Raw genomic sequence first — 21,566 nt, 5'->3', positions numbered from 1 at the left:
AGGAGTAAACAGAAAGGATATACTTAAGCCTGAACCCTTTGTACTCATGTGTGTTCTTGTCCACTGTAAATATATCTGCACAGATTGGCAAAAGATTGGAGCTAACTTCTAGCCATCTAGTGATAATAGGAACTGCAGACACTGGAGAATCTGAGATACAAAATGTGGAGCTGGATGAACACAGCAGGCCAAGCAGCATTTTAGGAGCACAGAAGCTCCTAAGATGCTGCTTGGCCTGCTGTATTCATCCAGCTCCACACTTTGTTATTTCAGCCATCTAGTGCCTTGTCTCTTCCAGTGCTAATTATTTTTGCATCATCTACCTTTGTATACATGTGATGGTGGGATTTATTTTTTAAAAGGTCATACATGACATGGATTATAGAATCCAGTAACTCCATAGCCACAAGGAATAACAAATTGTAGGCTCTTGAGATAAGTTTGAGATGAGAGGAAAAGGGCCCAGCTGTTAAGACACTAGCCTGTTACCAGTGGACCTGTTGAGCCTGCTGTCTGTAAAAGGGAAAATTGTGGGTCTTGGCGTTCCATTCGAGGGGCCTGGGTCATATTTTGGAACCACTTTCATTGAGATGGAATTTTTTTTGGAGTGAGTTCCATTTCCCGAGTTTCTCAGGCAGTGCATGTTCAGTCTTAGTCAGATATTGCATTTTCATTTAACTTCCATGCAGCTGATTTTACTATTGCATCTGTTTCTGTGTGAGAGACACACAGACAATTGATTGCCATGGGCCTCAATCTACCTGAAGTGCATTTAGTGGCAGGTGAAGAGACATCTGCTCTTTGTCGTGAATGCATTCAGTGGAGAAAGGAGATGAGGGAGAAAGGAATGGCTGGTTATGCTGAAACAGTTAAATGAAGTAGATTGGAAGCAGGGTTGTGTGGAGCATAAACACTGATACAATTAGGCTGAATGGCCTGTCTCAGCTACAAATACCATAAAATTGCACTCCTTTCATCATCCTCAAAAACAAGCATTGAAAATCTTTTTTCTTCTTTGTTAAAAACACAATTCCAAGTGGGAGGAAGGAGAAACTGTCTGGAAGCACATTCAGTGCAGTCAAGGAACAACAGGCCAGGCCTTAGGCCATGCCAGTCCTATTCTTACGAGTGAATTGGGCCCATTTTTCACTTTGGACACAATCAGGCAATTGAGCGTAATTTATGCCTGTGTTTCCAAATTTAATTTATGAATCAAAATTCCATCTAAACTTCATTGAAGAAAATGGAATGTAAATTTTGCAAAATACAAGGTTCAATTTAAACATAAAGAAAGTTTTTAATCTGATCCAAACACAAATTAACTCAATTACTGCATGAATCTAATTGATTGAAATTAATTTTGAGTGAATAATGTAAAGAGTTGTTACTTTCCAGTCTCTTTTACCTCCTCCATCTTCTCTTCCTTATCTTCCAAGGATGCAGTTTATAGAGTTGTTTATACATTTATAAATTTTTTTGCATGATAATTTGTTTGTTGCATTTAAAGTTTTTGAATAGTTGCTGGTTTGGATATGCTTTTATTGAAGTTTTTAAAATGTTGGTGGGTGGTTATGTATTTTGAACATTTTCCTACATTTTGAATATGTATGTTTCTGAATAAAATTTTACCACTCATGTTGATAAAGTGTTACATTTTCAATGCATTTGCTCTTAAACTGAACAAGAAGCTCTTCAACAAACAACTCTATCAATGTAATGATTATAATGAATTGCATTCTATTTTTAAAATCATACTGTCCAATCTTGTGATTTTTGCACAGTGGAGGGAAGGGATGACATGGAATGTATTATGCAGAGTCATGCCTTCAGATTCCTGCACCCTTAGCCTTCCAATCCAGTTCCTGCCTCCCATGCAGACCCAACTCCAATTTCTAAGGCATACTATTTTACCTAACTGGTTCCGCTGTAAGGATTTCTACGTTGTTAGAAAGTGCAAGCTGCAGCAGACTGATATGGCCCCAGTCTGCCAGCATCTCAGGACTTTCATAACTTTACTCATAATTGCTTATTGCAGACCACTTTGCAGATCCACTTGCACTTGTGCAGTTCAGACTCTAACTTGGAGGCACACTGGAAACTAATATTGTAATGCTGCAAGAACATTCTGCAAATAGAAACTAGAAGATTCATTGGAAGATTTTGGACGCTGATGCTCTCTGGAGTTGAGACAAAGGTTCTGTCATCTGCTCAGGGCCCCAGTGAGCTAATGACGGACTCCATACTTCTTCTTCAGCAAGCCGAAGAAAGGAGGGTGGGGTACAGTTCAGATCCTGTACAACCCAAAATTGGGACCTCAGCAAGGAACCTGTGTGTCAGCTTCTTCAGTAATCTGTCCTTTCTTCATATGCCTCCAATAGGGTTATCTCCTTCGACACCTGACAGACATGTGAGTCCATGTCGAGAATCTAACTTTCCAACTTTTAAATTCTAGATTTCTACCTTTTTGTTGACGCCTTTGCATTGTGGATGTTAAACTTGTTCACGTGGCACCGTACCCTCAAAGAGGAGATGTTTCCTTGCTTCAGTCCCCAGCCAGACCAGAAGATGAAACGTGTCTGGAATCATTTGTCATCCAGTTAAAGTGCCAGTGTCTGAGCAGTGGAACAGAGGTCCCCAAGCTGCAGAATTCTTGGCAGTGCCCCTACCACACCTCTCTTGGGACCCAATCCAATACGATTTTACTGCCTTTCAATACGACCCTTCTGACTTAACACTCTACCCCACTCTTGACCAAGAGATAATGGGAACTGCAGATGCTGGAGGCCGAGCAGAGGTGCTGCTTGGCCTGCTGTGTTCATCCAGCTCCACACTTTGTTATCTCCCACTCTGGACTCAATTAGATCTGATTACCACCATTCACCACAACCCCTACCAACATGCCACCTTACCATATTAACGACTTGACTCCATTCTGATTCACTAAAAATCATTAAATAACATTTAATTAACATATTGTTTAGTCCAGAGACGTGCAGCTTAGGTGGATTGACCATAATAACTTGCCCCAACGCATTTAGGAGTGTGTAGGTTAGGTAGATTAGTCATGGTTAATGCCATGGATAAGGGTGGGGAGTGGGTATAGGTGGGTTCTCTTTGGAGGATTGGTGAGACTTGATGGACTGAATGGCCTCTATTTGTGCTCTACGGATTCTATGAAAATAAATATTGGAATGATGACAAAGGGATTTGGATGAGTTGAGTTAACAATGGCACCCCCCCAAATGTAGTATAGAGACGGGAGACACTGATAGACACCACTAGAAGCAAATATGAAGAGACAAACCCTACCATCATTTGCCCCTACCAGGTGCAGCCTAACAAGCACACAGTCTGTGGTTTTGAAACAAACAGTGATTTAGACTGTATGGTACAGCCAAGAGCCTAAGGACTGACATCACACAGGCCTCATACAGGTGAGAGGGAGAATACTATATACAACCTCACTCGATAGCTATCAGCCCTGGGATTCCACTTGCACCACATTTTGTTTCAATCCCTATTAAACTTACGCATGCAGGATTGTAGAGTTAACTGGCATTAAATCAGAGACCAGTGATGCCAATCAATACTGCTGATGAACTGAGAGATTCTTTCTGGAAATTCTTTGAGAAGTATGACACGTGGATAAAATTCCTACCGGAGAAGCTAGATGAAGTCGGAACACAATTAATGAGCGCCCACCAAACTTTCACTCATGGGGCACAACACACTGAAAAACAACAGGTTGAAGTAAACGAGATTACTAATTATTACTAATTGATGGGATGACAACTGGAACTGGGACACAAATATTCAGATCCACCATGAACTTGACTCCTCTCCCATGTGGCTGTTGTTATAATTGCATTTATTTTAGTGTATTTCACAGCTTTAACCATTAAGATCAGTAGAGGAAAAAATAGATATCCCAACAGCTTGGCACCATCACCATGGGCAATAATATGCCCGAGTTCAAGAACCTTAGGATACAGGAAGCTCCTGGGTTATTTTCCAGTTTATCTTATGTATATATTTCTCATTTATGTATTCCTTCCTGTATTGCTAAATTTCTTTTATTCTACTAGATTTTATATTACGATAATGTGTTATCTCAATGATTTACTGCTGTATGTAACCATGTAAACTTAGTATGCATAGTTGCAACGCCCCACACTTTACCATCGTAACCTGCATGCTCAGATAAGTATCTGATCCATACCCATAATGGCTTATGCTCTAGGTCACCTTTAGAGCAAATCTACCTTGAACCCATTTACCTCATGAGAAGCCCAACCTGGCTTTGTGCATTTAGAAAGTGAATGATATTTGGTAACCCAACTGCTCAAGTAAAATTAAATCATTAAAATGGAACCAGCTACAACCATAATGCAAGAACTACAAACACAGCAACTGATATCCTTTTATGGTATTTTGTATATTACATTGGTTTTATTAGTTGTGATTTTAAAAAGGGATGGATACCCTAAAAGCATAATCCGCTGTTACCTCTGCGGCAGAGCGCAACAAGAAGACACAATGCAGCCAGACACACCAGTCACCCTACTGTACATCAGAGACATATCAGAGATGACCACAGGTCTACTCTGGCCCCGAGGTATCATTGTAGCCCAGAAACCAACAACCACCCAGCGACAGCAACTGATGAACATAAAGGATCCCATACCTACGACCAATAAAACCAATGTAATATACAAAATACCATGCAAGGACTGTGAGAAACATTATGTAGGCCAAGAAAACTGACAATAAGGATACATGAACACCAACTGGCCACCAAGAGATGTGCCCAATTCTCGCATGCATCCATTATAGCATGAGCCAAACAGAGACATGCCAGGGAATTCCTGGAGGCCTGGTATTGCATCAACAAACACATTGAACTGTATCCGATATACAAACCACTGAAAAACAGAACCGGAAGTGATGCCAAACACCCCGGCAAGCCAAGGCATATAAATAACAAGTGGGACAGAACACTGAATGGAGGTGCGTGGATGATGCTATCCAGCAGGGTGACGAAACATCTGCAACCAAATACACCAGCTCAGCGAGCAAGTCTACAAGCTCATTCACAACCCGAGCTACAAATCTTCTCAAAAATGTAGATAGCATCGTAACAGGGTAGATTTTCAAATTCAGTTTGAGGGAGTGCAGGTTGGACCTCAAACTTAAGGGCAATTATTGAGGTATTAAGAAAGAGATGCCCGAAGTATCCTGGGAAAATAGACTAAAGGGAAAGTCAGAAGATGAGCAGTGGCAGACATTGAAGTAAATATTTCACAATATTCAGCAAAACCTTATTCCGATCAAAAAGAAGAACTCAATGAGAAGACAGAGCCATCCACAGATAACAAACGTGGTCAAGGAGAGCATCCGATCAAAAAGTAAGCCATATGATGTAGTGAAAACTAGTTATTGGCAGGACGATCGGGATTTCTTTTTGGGAACCAGGAGCAGGTGACTAGAGTGCAAATGAGAGAGAAATTGCTTATGAAAATAAGTTGACACGAAATGAAACAAAGTACAGCTTCAATGGATATATAACATAAAAACTAGTAGATATATTGTGCATGATGGTTGACACACTTGGATAGGTATGGATGTACAATCTTAAACGGAAAGGTTTGATAGCTCAAGAAGTGACCACTCACCAGTGAATCGATATTGTCTGCACAGTTGAAGGAAATGAACAAAGTAACTACAGGAACCTTGTCTCCTTACAGACCAATCATCCGCCAATAATTGATTGGGTGAGCCTAACTGGGACATGTGGACAATGTGGAAAATGATTTACAGATCACTTGAGAAGAATTGAATCCAGGTCAACAAGTTAGCATCCTCTGATGAAGGGTCTAGGCCCGAAACGTCAGCTTTTGTGCTCCTGAGATGCTGCTGGGCCTGCTGTGTTCATCCAGCCTCACATTTTATTATCACCCTTATTGGGCTTTGCTTGTTACTGGTCCACTGGCCTCACAAGTGTTTATCCTGGTAGTGGAAATACTGAATAAAATTATTTGCACAGAGGTGTCTTTACTAAGTCACTGCAGATATATGATGTGGAGGTGCTCGTGTTGGACTGGGGTGAACAAGGTCAAAAATCTCAAAACCCCAGGATATAGTCCAACAGGTTTATTTGAAGATGCAAGCTTTTGGGGTCTCGCTCCTTCTTCAGCTGTCAGTGAGAGAGGTGGCATCAGACACAGAATTTATAAGCAAGAGATCAAATGTCACTGAACTGATGTGAATAATTTGAACATTCAAAGTTGGCTGTTGAATCTTTAATGTGTTGGGAAGGATTAATATGCAAATTCAAGAATTTCTTTCAAGTCGCTGCCCCAAGATAACTAAAGGTTTTATCTGTATACAGAGTTGACATCTCAGGTCAGACAATGACCCTTTGATCTTTTGCTTATAAATTCTGTGTCTGATGCCACCCCTCTCATTGACACCTGAAGTGAGACTCAAATGAGACTTGAAAGCTTGTGTCTGCAAATAAACCTTTTGGACTATAACCTGGTGTTGTGGGATTTTTGACCACTGCAGATGTATACACACAACATGGGTGTTGGGGGGAAAATATAAGTACTACTGCTGTACGCTGATAGTGTGGGGAATGAAAAAAATAGAATCCAGGTCAACGGACTTCAGTCTAAAGGCCTACAGATCTTTCAAGTCAAAAGAGAACTCAAACTGGAAGAGCTGTGAAATAGAGTAGTTAAATTTAGAAAATCAGAGACTCGGTGAATATATAGATGCTAATTACATTTTAAAAAATAAGCTTGGGGCTGGTTGTTGAATAGTTAATGTATAGTTAATAATAGTTGAATGGTTCTGAAACATTTAGTGCGGCAAATTGCTTTAAGGTCTACCTAATCGCAATAAATTAGTTCGGGAAAAGGCAGACCATGTTGGGGTCTCAAACCCATTTTTCTACATCTCCAAATTGTCATAGTCACAATGTCTATCTTACTAATGCAACTTACATTTGATAGTTATCATGCAATCAACTACATCTTATGAAAGACAATAGTCTCATCTCATTTGACTACCTAATGATTTTTCACTGCTACTTTAAACTAAGTCGACCCAGTCTGAACATAAGGCTGGTGACAGGCAGCTCTCTAACCAACCACATGTTGGCAGTATTAATGTTTCAGGTCCGGTGACCCTTCCTCAGAGTGGGTTCTGAAGAAGGGCCACTGAACCCGAAACGTTAACTCTGTTTTCTCCTTCACAGATGCTGCCAGATCTGATGAGCTTTTCCAGTAACTTTAATTCACATGAATATTTGAATTGATATTAAACCTTAGTATATAAGGTTTGATTTCCAATCAAATACAAAACTTTCCACAAGTAGGTTTCAAGAAATATGGATTTGAAACAAATTTAGCTGTTAGCATGGAGCCCTGCCAGCTGTTCTTTTTCCTGATGTTAAAAACAGTCTAAGACAAGATAGCTGGGTGGCTCAGTGGTAAGCAATACTGCTTCACAGCACCAGGAACTTGGATTTGATTAGGATGAGATGTGAAGGCTCAGTTAGGGCACTTGAGGGCTACGAGGTAGCCAGGAAAGACCGAAAGAGGGAGCTCAGAAGAGCCAGGAGGAGACATGAGAAGTTGTTGACGGATAGGATCAGGGTAAACCCTAAGGCTTTCTACAGGTATTTAAGGAATAAAAGAATGATGAAAGTAAGATTAGGCCCAATCAAGGATAATAGTGGTAAGTTGTGTGTGGAGTCAGATGAGATAGGGGAAGTACTAAATGAATATTTTTCAACAGTATTCACTCTAGAAAACGACAATGTTGTCAAGGAGAATACTGGGATACAGGCTACTAGCCTAGTTGGGATTGAGGTTCACAAGGAAGAGGTATTAGAAATCCTACAGAGGGTGAAGACAGATAAGTCCCCTGGGCCGTTGGGATTTATCCTCAGATCCTCTGGGAAGCCAGGGAGGAGATTGCCGAGCCTTTGGCATTGATCTTTAACTCGTCATTGTCTACAGGAATAGTGCCATATGACTGGAGGATAGCAAATGTGGTTCCCCTGTTCAAGGAGGGGAGTAGAGACAACCCTGGTAATTATAGACCAGTGAGCCTTACCTCAGTTGTTGGTAAAGTGTTGGAAAAGGTTATAAGGGATAGGATTTATAATCATCTAGAAAAGAATAAATTGATTAGGGATAGTCAGCATGGTTTTGTGAGGGGAAGGTCGTGCCTCACAAACATTATTGAGTTCTTTGAGAAGGTGACCAAACAGGTAGATGAGAGTAAACTGGTTGATGTGGTTTATATGGATTTCAGCAAGGCGTTCGATAAGGTTCCCCATAATAGGCTATTGTACAAAATGCGGAGGAATGGAATTGTGGGAGATATAGCAGTTTGGATCGGAAATTGGCTTGCTGAAAGAAGACAGAGGGTGGTAGTTGATGGGAAATGTTCATCCTGGAGAGCAGTTACTAGTGGTGTACCGCAAGGGTCGGTGTTGGGTCCGCTGCTGTTTGTCATTTTTATAAATGATCTGGATGAGGGCGTAGAAGGATGGGTTAGTAAATTTGCAGATGACACGAAGGTCGGTGGAGTTGCGGATAGTGATGAAGGATGCTGTAGGTTGCAGAGAGACATAGATAAGCTGCAGAGCTGGGCTGAGAGGTGGCAAATGGCGTTTGATGCGGATAAGTGTGAGGTGATGCACTTTGGTAGGAGTAACCGGAAGGCAAAGTACTGGGCTAATGGTAAGATTCTTAGCAGTGTAGATGAGCAGAGAGATCTCAGTGTCCATGTACACAGATCCTTGAAAGTTGCCACCCAGGTTGACGGGGCTGTTAAGAAGGCATACAATGTTTTAGCTTTTATTAATAGAGGGATCGAGTTCCGGAACCAAGAGGTAATGGTGAAGCTGTACAAAACTCTGGTGCGGCCGCACTTGGAGTATTGTGTACAGTTCTGGTCACCGCATTATAAGAAGGATGTGGAAGCTTTGGAAAGGGTGCAGAGGAGATTTACTAGGATGTTGCCTGGTACAGAGGGAAGGTCTTACAAGGAAAGGCTGAGGGACTTGAGGCTGTTTTCATTAGAGAGAAGAAGGTTGAGAGGTGACTTAATTGAAACGTATAAAATAATCAGAAGGTTAGATAGGGTGGATAGGGGGAGCCTTTTTCCTAGGATGGTGACGGCGAGCACGAGGGGGCATAGCTTTAAATTGAGGGGTGAAAGATATAGGACAGATGTCAGAGGTAGTTTCTTTACTCAGAGAGTAGTAAGGGAATGGAACGCTTTGCTTGCAACGGTAGTAGATTCTCCAACTTTAGGTACATTTAAGTCGTCATTGGACAAGCATATGGACGTACATGGAATAGTGTAGGTTAGATGGGCTTGAGATCAGTATGACAGGTCGGCGCAACATCGAGGGCCAAAAAGCCTGTACTGTGCTGTAATGTTCTATGTTCTATGAATATTTGAGCCCAGTGGCAGCTCTTTCACTCGTGAGTTACAAGTTCAAACATGTCTAGATGGCTCACAGTAAGAGCTGCAAGATTCCTTCAAAGCTGGTGATGACCTTAGTATTTAAAGGTTTGATTTCCAATCAAATACAAAACTTTCCACAAGTAGGTTTCAAGGAAATATGGATTTGAAACAAATTTAGCTGTTAGCACGGAGCCCTGCTAGCTGTTCTTTTTCCTGCTGTTAAAAACAGTCTAAGGCAAGATAGTTGGGTGGCTCAGTGGTTAGCAATACTGCTTCACAGCACCAGGAACTTGGGTTTGATTCCACTCTCGGGCGACTATCTGTGTGGAATTTGCATATTCTCCCTGTGTTGGCTTGGGTTTGCTCTGATTTCCTCCCACAGTCCAAAGGTGTGCAGGTTAGGGTGGATTGGCCACACCACGTTGCCCATAGTGTCTAGGGATGTGTAGGCTAGGTGGATAAGCCATGGGAAATGCCAAGTTACATGAATAGGTATAGGGGTGGATGTCTGTAGGATGCTCTTTGGAGGGATGGTGTGGACTCAATGGGCTGAATGGCTTGTTTCAACACAGTAGGGATTCTAAGAGTCCAGAAATGTACAGTTAAAATTATTCAAAGACCATAGCATTTTTGGATCTGTGATATTTGATGACGCAATTAGGTTAGCATGGTATGGTTCTATGACTCTGGTCAAAATCCATTGATTACTTTAGGAGTTAGATGAGGGCAGTTAGTGCCTCTGCAAGCGTAACAGTTTCAATGAGGCCTCTAACTAAAAGTCCATGGAACTAATAGGTGAGAAATTCTGGATGTGAGTTTGCTCGCTGAGCTGGAAGGTTAGTTTTCAGACGTTTCGTCACCATTCTAGGTAACATCATCAGTGAGCCTCCGACGAAGCGCTGGTGTTATGTCCCACTTTCTATTTATCTGGTTAGGTTTCCTTGGGTTGGTGATGTCATTTCTTGTTCTTTTTCTCAGGGGATGGTAGATTGGCTCCAAGTCAATGTGTTTGTTGATGGAGTTCCGGTTGGAATGCCATGCTTCTAGGAATTCTCGTGCATGTCTCTGTTTGGCTTGTCCTAGGATGGATGTGTTGTCCCAATCAAAGTGGTGTCCTTCCTTATCTGTATGTAAGGATACGAGTGATAGTGGATCATGTCGTTTTGTGGCTAGCTGATGTTCATGTATCCTGGTGGCTAGCTTCCTGCCAGTTTGTCCGATGTAGTGTTTGTCTGCCAGACTACTTGGACCCCTTGGCATCAGGGTAGCCCACAAACCCACCAACACACTAAAACAGCAGCTAATGAACTTAAAAGACCCTATACAGACAACAAATAAAATGAATGTCATCTACAAAATACCTTGCAAGAACTGTGACAAACACTACATTGGACAAACAGGCAGGAAGCTAGCCACCAGGATACATGAACATCAACTAGCCACAAAACGACATGGCCCACTATCACTCGTATCCTTACATACAGATAAGGAAGGACACCACTTTGATTGGGACAACACATCCATCCTAGGACAAGCCAAACAGAGACATGCACGAGAATTCCTGGAAGCATGGCATTCCAACCGGAATTCCATCAACAAACACATTGACTTGGAGCCAATCTACCATCCCCTGAGAAAAAGAACAGGAAATGACATCACCAACCCAAGGAAACCTAACCAGATAAATAGAAAGCGGGACATAACACCAGCGCTTCGTCGGAGGCTCACTGATGATGTTACCTAGAATGGTGACAAAACGTCTGAAAACTAACCTTCCAGCTCAGCGAGCAAACTCACATCCAAAGCCTCAACCTTAACTACAAATCTTCTCAAAACTCGCTAGGTGAGAAATTCCACCAGAGGAATTGGAATCACAGAATCAAACAGTGCAGAAAATGCCCTTTAATCCATCAAGCCTGTCCAGCGAAAACTACGTTAAATCTATACTTGGCAATAAAATGTGAGGCTGGATGAACACAGCAGGCCCAGCAGCATCTCAGGAGCACAAAAGCTGACGTTTCGGGCATAGACCCTTCATCAGAGATGGGGATGGGGTGAGCGTTCTGGAATAAATAGGGAGAGAGGGGGAGGCGGACTGAAGATGGAGACAAGAGAGTTGCAGTGGGAGAGAGATTCCCTGAGGTTGGTCTGGAGGGAGGAGGGTAACTTCTTCAGGTTAGGCATCCCAAATCTGTACTTGTCCCACTTTCCAGCATTTGGCCCACAGCCTTATGGCATTTCAAGTGCTCATGCAAGTACTTTTTAAAGGTTGCGAGGTTTCCCACCTAAAGTATCTTCCCAGGCCATGCATTCCAGATACCCATCACCTTCTGCGTGAAAAACATCTTCCTCAAATCCCCTCAAAACCTCCTTTCACCTTATTGACCCTTCGACTAAGCTGCTTTCTATCCACTCCCTCTCAGCCTCCATTGCTCCAAAGAAAACAATATGACTATCTCCAGTCTCTCTTCATAGCTATGTAACTGCTCCAGAGTAAACTTGCACATCATGTGAGCTGCAGTATAGATTTTAGCCCAGTAGGCTCCATTTAAAAATGAACCAGCATGCATGCTGTCAATGGAGATTAACTGATTTCTAGACACTAATTACAAGGGATGTATCTATAGTGCAGGAAAATGACATTGAGATAGAAGATCAGGAGTAATCTAGTTGAATGGTGGAGCTGGTTTGAATGACCTATTCATGCTCCTTTTATTTACGTCATTACGAAATACAATCTTGACTTAGGTAGGCTTCATGCATACTTCCCTGATTCATATCTGAACATGAGAGTAATGCCTTATCAGGCAACATTATGATTTAATTGCTTGAAAGATCACTTTGAAGGCAATAGAATTTACACATAAAGGTAAATTTGCCAGTCTGAGCAGATCAAATCATGCTCTCTCATCAGAGAGAGATAAGTGATGGTGGTTTCACCATCTTTCAGGCAAGGGGCAAGGTTGAGAAAGTGGGACATTTATGGTAACCGCAGCTGGCACAGGAATTGAACCCACACTATTGGCATCACTGTACGTTACCAACCAGCTGTCTTGCTATGTGAGCTAACTGACCCTCCCCCGAGTTTGAGCAGAATCAAGGTGAGGGTGAGATAAAGAGAAGACCAAGCATCCAGTGCCAGATGGCGGGAGAGTGACAGGGTTGCCTGCAGGCTCTTGCCCAGAGCCATTTTCTTCCAACTGAAAACCTTCTTTATTTTACTTTTGCTTCTTCCCTTTTCTTTTGCTTTATTTTCCTTTTTTTTTGCTATCTTCTTTTTCTTTTCCGATTCGGGTTGGTTGGCAGCACTGGCGCAAGCAGAATGATGGTCGTGGCTTCTGTGGGTGATGAGAGACATTCCCATTCCATTCGGGGCCTATGGCAGCGAGTGTTGTTCTCCTGGCATTTGGGGACAGCGGTCACGGCAGCAGGATTCTTCCCCTGGCGTTCGGGACCGGTGACTCCTCCAGCAATTGGGGATGGTGGCACCTACAGCAGTGGACAGTCCAAGATGGCGGCGCTGGCAAAACTGCATCTGCAGCTTAAGTGGGACTGGTGGCCCAGTAGGGGCCGGGCAGCGGAATCCGGGACTCTTGGTTATGGGGTGAGTGTGGGTTCAGTGGCGTTAGTGAAGTGGGCCTAGTGGTGAAGAGATGACACCTCAAGTGGGACAACTTCAGCGTTGGTGGGTCGAGTGCAGGTAGTGATGAGATGGTGGAGGCTCAGTAATGACATGGACAGGGTGGGAAAGAGTGATATTCTGAAGCATTTACTTTATTTTTATAATTTTTTCCATTGACCTATAATGCTGGATTATTTCTTTCTTTACTTTTCTACATTTCCTAAGAATTTGATCTTAAGTATCTGGAACCAGGTACCTTTGAAAGTGAGGTGGCCCTGTAATGCAGTGACAAAAACCCTTCCCTGTACTCCTTTGAGTACATGTGACAATAAGCTCAATTTATTCATTCATTCAAATGATGAAACTTATCTGAACCTGCATTAACGAGTAAAATGTAACAATATGTAATGGTAATATATTACAAGGTATTCTTGAGTTGAGAAAAGTACAGCCATGGTTCAATTTGTAATACACCAACTTTTCAGGTCAAAGTTTGTGGGTTCGCCTCCTGCCTTAAGACTTAATTCCAAAAATCTAAGCTGGCCGTCTATTGGAACTCTGTGTGACTGCTTTATGGTTAATGTTATTTACCCAAGGTTTTCCCAAGTGGGCGCAAAAGCTGCCATGGAGCTATTTTGAATAAAAGCAGACAAATTATTCCCCAAGCCCTGGCCAAAATTGTCTTTCAATTATCACAACGAAAAAAACGTATAATATTGCTATTCCTGAGGACTGGCAGTGTGCAAGGTGGCAGCTGTGATTGCTACATTTCAACAATGTCTGCAACTTATTTCCTTGGTTGTGAGGCATTGTAGGGTCATGGAAAATCAGAAATGCACATCTATCTTTTCTGAATATACTCCTGACTGACCTGATCTTGTGAATTATATTGTGGTGCTGTGATCCAAGGAGGGCACTGTTGTTTCAATTGAAACTCAAGAAAAATTTGCAGAATACATTCAAACTCTCACTGAAAGCTGCTTATTTCCAATTATTTCATAATTCAATGTGTTGAACATTAAATTACAACCACTCTGTATTTTTATGCTATCTAGTTCAAATTATTCTCTCAGAATGAGAATATTCTGGAACTAAGAAGGGTATAAGTTTATGCAAAATGATTTGCTTGTGGATTGGGGGGCTGTTCGTAACTTTTAGGCATAACTGCATTCAGGAAAAAGAAAAATGTTAACTTTATGGAAGTTAATGTGCAAGTGAAACATAGAGATTAATACATTTCATTCTGTTGCGTCCAACTCATAAAACACACCTTAATCATACCAGTACAGAATATCTGTTGGAATATAGCCAAAGTACAAAGTAATGTTAGAGGGTAGTGCTATTGGCCAAAGCAGTTGTGGGGGCTGTATTTTGGAGCTGTGCCCTTGTGAACTGGTTTCTAAGCAGCGTACAGTCTCAGTTATCCTTCAAACTAAGATTACAGGAACTTGGCCTATTCTATTTGCAGGTAAGAAGCTCTCTCAGGGAGAGGTCTCTGAATGTTTGGGTTCTCTCTGTATTTTTATAATTTCCGGATACTGCTTCAGATTCGTTAGACCTTTACAGCTGCATAATGTGTAGCATAGCCTTTTAGCAGCAAAAGAACTTTCATTTCTATAGCACTTTTAATTTGGCTAAACATCCCAAAGCATCCTGCAAGAGTATTGTCAAACAACATTGTTCGCTGACCCAGAAAAGGGGGTCTTGCAGCAAATGATCAAAAACTTGGTCAAAAATTGATTTTAAGGACTGTTTTAGAGGAGCAAAGAGGGATAAGATGATAGAAAGGTTTTGGAAGGGCATTACAGGGTTCCAAGAACCTGAATGTACAGTTACCAATGATGGAGTGTTTAAAATAACAGCCTTTGTTTGCGCTTAGTAAATCAGGTCATCAGTGAAAACGTGCTCAAGGGTATTTACTCCCTTGAAAAGGAACGTGCTGTTACAGAATTGTCTTATGAGAGCAATGTCTTCTCTGTCTCTTTATTTAAAGCCAAACCTTTTGCTGAAAATGAATCAGTTCTGGGCGCTGTGATATTTAAAGGGGAGGCAATGGCCTCTTGGTATTATCGCTAGACTATTAATCCAGAAACTCAGCTAATGTTCTGGAGACTAGGGTTTGAATCCTGCCACGAAAGACAGTGGAATTTGAATTCAATTTCAATAAATCTAGAATTAAGTATCTAATGATGACTATGAAACCATTGTCAATTTTCGGAAAAACCCATCTGGTTTGCTAATGTCATTTAGGGAACGAAATCTGCTATCCTCAACTAGACTGACCTACATGTGACTCCAGAGCGAGGTTGACTCTCAACAACCCTTTGAAATAGCCTAGCAAGCCACTTGGTTCAGGGGAAGAGAGGGATGGGCAACAAAAGCTGGCCAGCCAGCAACACTCATGTCCCCTGAGTGAAATAGGGATAAAAAAATCTAAATTTTGGAGAGTTGGGAAACATATCAAGGAAATGGGTTAACTATGCACATGGAAACAAGGGAAAACTGGGAACTGAATGGCTGACTCCAAAGCAACTGAAGTGGTTTGAGATTATTTAAAGGATTTGGTTAGGTAGAGAGAGAAAAGATATTTGCTCTGATGAAGGAGTTTTATATCATTCGCTCATGGGATGTGGGTGTTGTTGGCTAGACTCACATTTACTGCTCATCTCTTGTCACCCAGAGGGCAGTAAAGAGGTGTTTTTCATGATATGTAATCATAATCTCTAGCTTGGTATGCAGGGGACAATTTCAAAGTTTGCTGATGATAAAGAACTTGGACACATTCAAAATAGTGAGGAGTATGAAAAGGACATTGACAAGCTGGTGGAGTTGGCAGATAGGCAGCAGATGAAGTTTAATGTGGAGAAGTATTTCCTCTCTTCAAGAAAGGAAATAGGGAAATCCCCGGCAATTACAGACCAGTAAGTCTCACGTCTGTCGTCTGCAAGGTGTTAGAAAGGATTCTGAGGGATAAGATTTATGACCATCTGGAACAGCATGGCTTGATTAAATGCAGTCAACACGGCTTTGTGAGGGGCAGGTCATGCCTCACAAACCTTATCGAGTTCTTTGAGGATGTGACTAGAAAAGTTGATGAGGGTCGAACTGTGGATGTGGTGTATATGGACTTCAGCAAGGCATTTGATATGGCTCCCCATGGTAGGCTCATTCAGAAGGTCAGGCGGAATGGGATACAGGGGAACTTAGCTGCTTGGGTACAGAATTGGCTGGCCAGCAGAAGACAGCAAGTGGTAGTAGAAGGAAAATATTCTGCCTGGAAGTCAGTGGTGAGTGGTGTTCCACAGGGCTCTGTCCTTGGGCCTCTACCGTTTGTAATTTTTATTAATGACTTGGATGAGGGGATTGAAAGATGGGTCAGCAAGTTTGCAGACGACACAAAGGTTGGAGGTTTCGTTGACAGTATAGAGGGCTGTTGTAGGCTGCAGTGGGACATTGACAGGATGCAGAGATGGGCTGAGAGGTGGCAGATGGAGTTCAACCTGGATAATTGCGAGGTGATGCATTTTGGAAGGTCGAATTTGAAAGCTGAGTACAGGATTAAGGATAGGATTCTTGGCAGTGTGGAGGAACAGAGGGATCTTGGTGTGCAGATACATAGATCCCTTAAAATGGCCACCCAAGTGGACAAGGTTGTTAAGAAAGCATATGGTGTTTTGGCTTTCATTAGCAGGGGATTGAGTTTAAAAGTCGTGAGATCTTGTTGCAGTTCTATAAAACTTTGGTTAGACCACACTTGGAATACTGCGTCCAATTCTGGTCGCCCTATTATAGGAAAGATGTGGATACTTTGGAGAGGGTTCAGAGGAGGTTTACCAGGATGCTGCCTGGACTGGAGGACTTATCTTATGAAGAGAGGTTGACCGAGCTTGGACTTTTTTCATTGGAGAAAAGGAGGAGGAGGCGGGACCTAATTGAGGTATACAAGATAATGAGAGGCATAGATAGAGTTGATAGCCAGAGACTATTTCCCAGGGCAGAAAAGGCTAACACGAGGGGTCATAGTTTTAAGCTGGTTGGTGGAAAGTATAGAGGGGATGTCAGAGGCGGGTTCTTTACACAGAGAGTTGTGAGAGCATGGAATGCATTGCCAGCAGCAGTTGTGGAAGCAAGGTCATTGGGGTAATTTAAGAGACTGCTGGACATGCATACGGTCACAGAAATTTGAGGGTGCATACATGAGGATCAATGGTCGGCACAACATCGTGGGCTGAAGGGCCTGTTCTGTGCTGTACTGTTCTATGTTCTATGTTCTAAGTATGAGGTGATACATTTTGATAGAAACTTTGAAGAGACACCACTACTTTAATGGGAGTTCAGCAACAAGGGGACCTGGGTGTGTTGTGCATACATTATTAAAGTTGGGCGACGGGGCAGCAAGCTCAGTTAATAAAGTATTCAGTATCCTAAATTTAATTCATGGACTACAGGAGAAAGGAGGTTTTGCTGAACTTATATAAAACACTAGTTAGTCTAGTATTGTCAACAGTACTTTGGGAAGGTTGGAAATGCATTAGAGAGAGTGTTTATGAGAGTGGTTCTGGAGATGATAAACTTCAATTAAGAAGATTCATTGGAGAATTTGTGACTGTTTCTCTTAAAAGGACAAAGGAATTTTTGGTAGAAGTTTGTGAAATCATGAAGGGCCTGAAAAGAATACATAGGCAGAAGCTGTCCCCATTTGTATAAAAAAATCAAGGATGAGAGGACATAGATTTAAAGCAAGTTACAAAAGATGCGAATGTGATGTAGAAAAAAACTTTAGTCGCTTGGTGAGTAGTTAGGATCTGGAATACGTTGGCTGGATGTATGATAGAGGCACGTTCAGTCAAGGCAGTGGATGTTCATTTGAATGGAAACATCGTGCAGGTGTAGGGGGAGAAGGCAACCAAATCATACTAAGTTATTACATTCATTTGGAGACCCAGTGCAGACACGATGGTCTACTCCTGCAATTCTATGATTTTGTGGTAACTTTCAGATTATAGTTAGGCCATTCTTCTCTCACTTCACACGAAGGGCTGTGGAATTCTGAAATGCTGTTCCTCAAAAATTGATTACAGAAATAGCCTCTCACAGATGAAGTGAGAGACAATATATTTTGATTTTAGCACAAGAATTGTTACTCTGCCCTCAAGTCATAATGTGAATAAAGTGAAATGCTATAAATTGGTGTTGGTGTAGCAAGCTCCTTGCTAACAAAACCTGCTTTGTCACTACCATAAAGGTTATCATTCTCACCCTTAAAATGAAACTAAACTCAAAGCTATAAACGTTTACAGTGGGAACTTTCTGAAAAATGAAATCCTGTCAATTTGGTTAACTAAAATGTTCAAAATTATGTTATGGAATCAAAATGAATGCAGTGAGTAGAGGTGAAGGTCACTTATGAAGGAATTGAACAGGCTGAGACTTCATAGGGTTGAATTGGTCGGTTAGGGGCCTCAATGGGCTGAGGGGAGGGTGAGATACCTGCCATCTATTCCCCCATAACCTATCATCTTCTCTTCTGCTGGTGGGAATCACTGTCACCACCCTCCTAGCCAACCCCAGGGGCTTCATTAAAGTCTTGGTCGCTGATATATCACAAAGCAACAGGTTGTCCCCATTCAGCCCCTCATGTCAAGGGCCCAGTGAGGGTGGCAGTACATCTACACGGCTTTATTGCCCCCACACATTCCCCTCCCACCCCAGAAAAACAAAGGGCAACTGCCAGCCAGTTACCTTAGTTTCCAATGGCTATGCCGAGACCTGTTAGAAAGTGCAAGTTCGTGGCTGACGCACAAGAGCAGGATTGGGTTTGACTGTAACAGACTTTCCCCCTCCATCAAATATTCCACTGACTTGACTGCTGGCCACTTGGCAAGGCACTGCAGAATTACCTGTTGCTATGGAAATAAATGCAATGCCAATCTGTTAAGTGTAAATCTTATGAAGTAGTGGAACAGGCTGAAAGATCTACTCCAGTTCTGATGATCCTATAAAGAACAGCATCCCTTCAGCAAAAGTAATTGGAAAATATTTATTTTTCTGCCACAGATGTATCATTATAGGAGAAAGAAACTTTGCAAATACTTCCTGTGAATGTTAAGTTTGGATCAATGGGGCAAATCCTTCATGTTGTTTCCACTTTCTCAGACAGTACATAAAACCAAAGCACTTAACAGATTCCTAGAAGGCCTTGTTAATCATTCACCTGCCCCGCATAATAATGAAGTGGCTACTCTTGTTTGCCATTGACCTCAGAATGTCTCTAACAAGTGAAAGTTGGAGTCAGTAAAATGCATGAACAACTTTGACAAAATGGAAACTTTAGCGTAGCGCATTGTTTGAATGGGATTGGTCACAAAGCAGAATGTGGGAAGAGAAGTAAGAGGTGACTGAAGTAAGGGGTGGGTTTTAAGAAGGAGCTAGATTCGTGTATGAGGGAACGGAGGATGAGTTGCATTAAGAGAGAGTGGCACGGTTGCGTGTATTTTAGCAGAATTCTAGCTCCTGCACATCATCTTATTGAGGAGGCTTATACTCCTGCTTGGACCCATTATGTGGATGACCAGATGGAGTTGCATTTCGGGTGGATTTACATGGACCTAATAAATGGACCTTGGGCGCTGAAGCCAGGTAAAAGTCCAGCAGTGACTGTGGCTGAGAGAAGGAGAGAAACCAGAGGCAGTGGAGTCTCTTTGTGAAGGCCAGTGGGACCTCTCAGGCTAAATAAAACTTTCAATATGTAAAATGTACCTTGCCCACCAGCAGTGGGTGTGAGTATCACTTACAATTTCTATTAGAGTGTCAGAATGTGGCGGGAAACCATGATTTAATTGGGGTCAATTTAAATGCCACTGTCTTATTTTAATCAAGTTCCGTTATTAATAATGTGAGCCCATTCGCTTTTCTCTGAATCCACAGCCAGCCTTAACCAACCAACCAAAGTGAGAGCCGATAATGAAAAGTGTTTCATAATCGAACACAGATCAAGTAAATGATTGAAGACATATCTATTTCCCTTGTAAAACTGAGTTCTGCGTATGCAGAATAGGATACCCTTTGACCCCAGTTATACCCAATGTACACAGAGCACACTGATTCGGGGGCACCATAGTTGATAAACACGAGGTTATTGACTGTTGCTTTGTATTTCAGGAGACGACGCTAAAGCCTACCAGCCCTGTACTGCCTATGAGCAAGTGAGCACAGTGATATAGATGGGCCTGCACCAGAGCACCATGTCCCTTGCCATCCACATACTGGCTTGCATATTCGGCACAGGTTCATGGGTTGCCATCAATGGCCTTTGGGTGGAGCTTCCGCTTATAGTGAATGTTTTGCCTGAAGGATGGGACTTGCCCTCTTATCTCACTGTCATCATTCAACTAGCCAATGTGGGACCCTTGTTTGTCACGCTCATGCACAAGTTTGCGCCAGGGAAGATGAAAGAGATTGTTGCCATCCAGATTATTGTTAGCATTGGAATCTTGGCCAGCTTGCTGATGGTGTTCTTCTGGAAGGAAACTACATCACTGGCAGGCACACCTCGCAGTATGGCGTTTCTGACACTCGCCTTCTTCTTGTCTCTAGTGGACTGCACATCTTCAGTGACCTTCCTTCCCTTCATGATGAGACTCCCGACTAAGTACATGACTACCTACTTCATTGGAGAAGGTCTGAGTGGCTTCATTCCTGGCCTTGTGGCACTGGGCCAAGGTTCTGGGATGACCAAGTGCGTGAATGTTTCAAAGCCAGTCAATGTGACAACTGGTAACTTCACAGAAGAGGTGCATGGTCACCAGATTGAAGCTCAGTACTTGCCTGCCAACTTCTCCACAGAGACATTCTTAGCTTTCCTCACAGTTATGATGATTTTCTGCCTGCTGGCCTTTGTTTTCCTCACACGGGTTCCTCACAAGATGTTTCACAAAGATCAAGTGTCTAATGAGGTGTCACATGTCTCAGCCACTGAACTGGAACTGAATAAGTACATCTCTGAGCGGCCAGCAGACACACAGAGCTTCAGTCTTCATGATCCAGGGAAGGCAATAGATAAAGCTAAGCTTGCAGCCGAAACACAAAGTGTGGCACTCAGTGCATTCACTAAGTATTCCAAGCACCAACTTCTCTTCATTTATCTTCTTGTTGTCTGGGTGAATTCATTGACCAATGGTTTCTTACCATCAGTGCAGACATATTCATGCTTACCCTATGGAAACATTGCTTACCACCTGTCTGCTGCTCTGGGTTCCATGGCCAATCCTGGTGCCTGTGTTATTGCTCTGTTTGTACCCAACAGGTAGGCAATGCTGAATGTTTTGGAATTTGGATGTGGCGAGACTGTTGCAGTGAATCCATTCCAACGTCTTCTAAAATGCAACAGAATGAGCTAGAACAAGTCGTGAATTGTGATGTGATGACCTCTTGGTGCAATTTGGGAAAAACTTGCTGG

The 21,566-nt window shown here is 42.3% G+C and overlaps 1 protein-coding gene across 3 annotated transcripts in view; it reads left to right on the top strand.

Moving 5' to 3' along the window:
* The window catches only part of slc52a3 (solute carrier family 52 member 3), a 53,595-nt gene that overhangs the window by 7,988 nt on the left and 24,041 nt on the right, over positions 1–21,566 (top strand). Inside the window, exons 1-2 of one of the 3 annotated variants that reach the window (XM_048549733.2) lie at positions 14,488–14,576; positions 20,270–21,413. In XM_048549733.2, coding sequence (XP_048405690.2) covers positions 20,332–21,413 — 1,082 coding nt within the window. In that variant the 5' untranslated portion in view covers positions 14,488–14,576; positions 20,270–20,331. Of the gene's footprint in view, positions 1–14,487; positions 14,577–19,560; positions 19,748–20,269; positions 21,414–21,566 lie in introns of those variants that run through there. The other 2 variants (XM_048549735.2, XM_048549734.2) reach the window with 2 other exon arrangements.

The sequence above is a fragment of the Stegostoma tigrinum genome, chromosome 19, assembly GCF_030684315.1.
Source record: "Stegostoma tigrinum isolate sSteTig4 chromosome 19, sSteTig4.hap1, whole genome shotgun sequence".
In the NCBI taxonomy this organism is placed as follows: domain Eukaryota; kingdom Metazoa; phylum Chordata; class Chondrichthyes; order Orectolobiformes; family Stegostomatidae; genus Stegostoma; species Stegostoma tigrinum.
The sequence above is the reverse complement of the archived record's forward strand: the minus strand, read 5'-3'. Positions and strand labels throughout refer to the sequence as shown.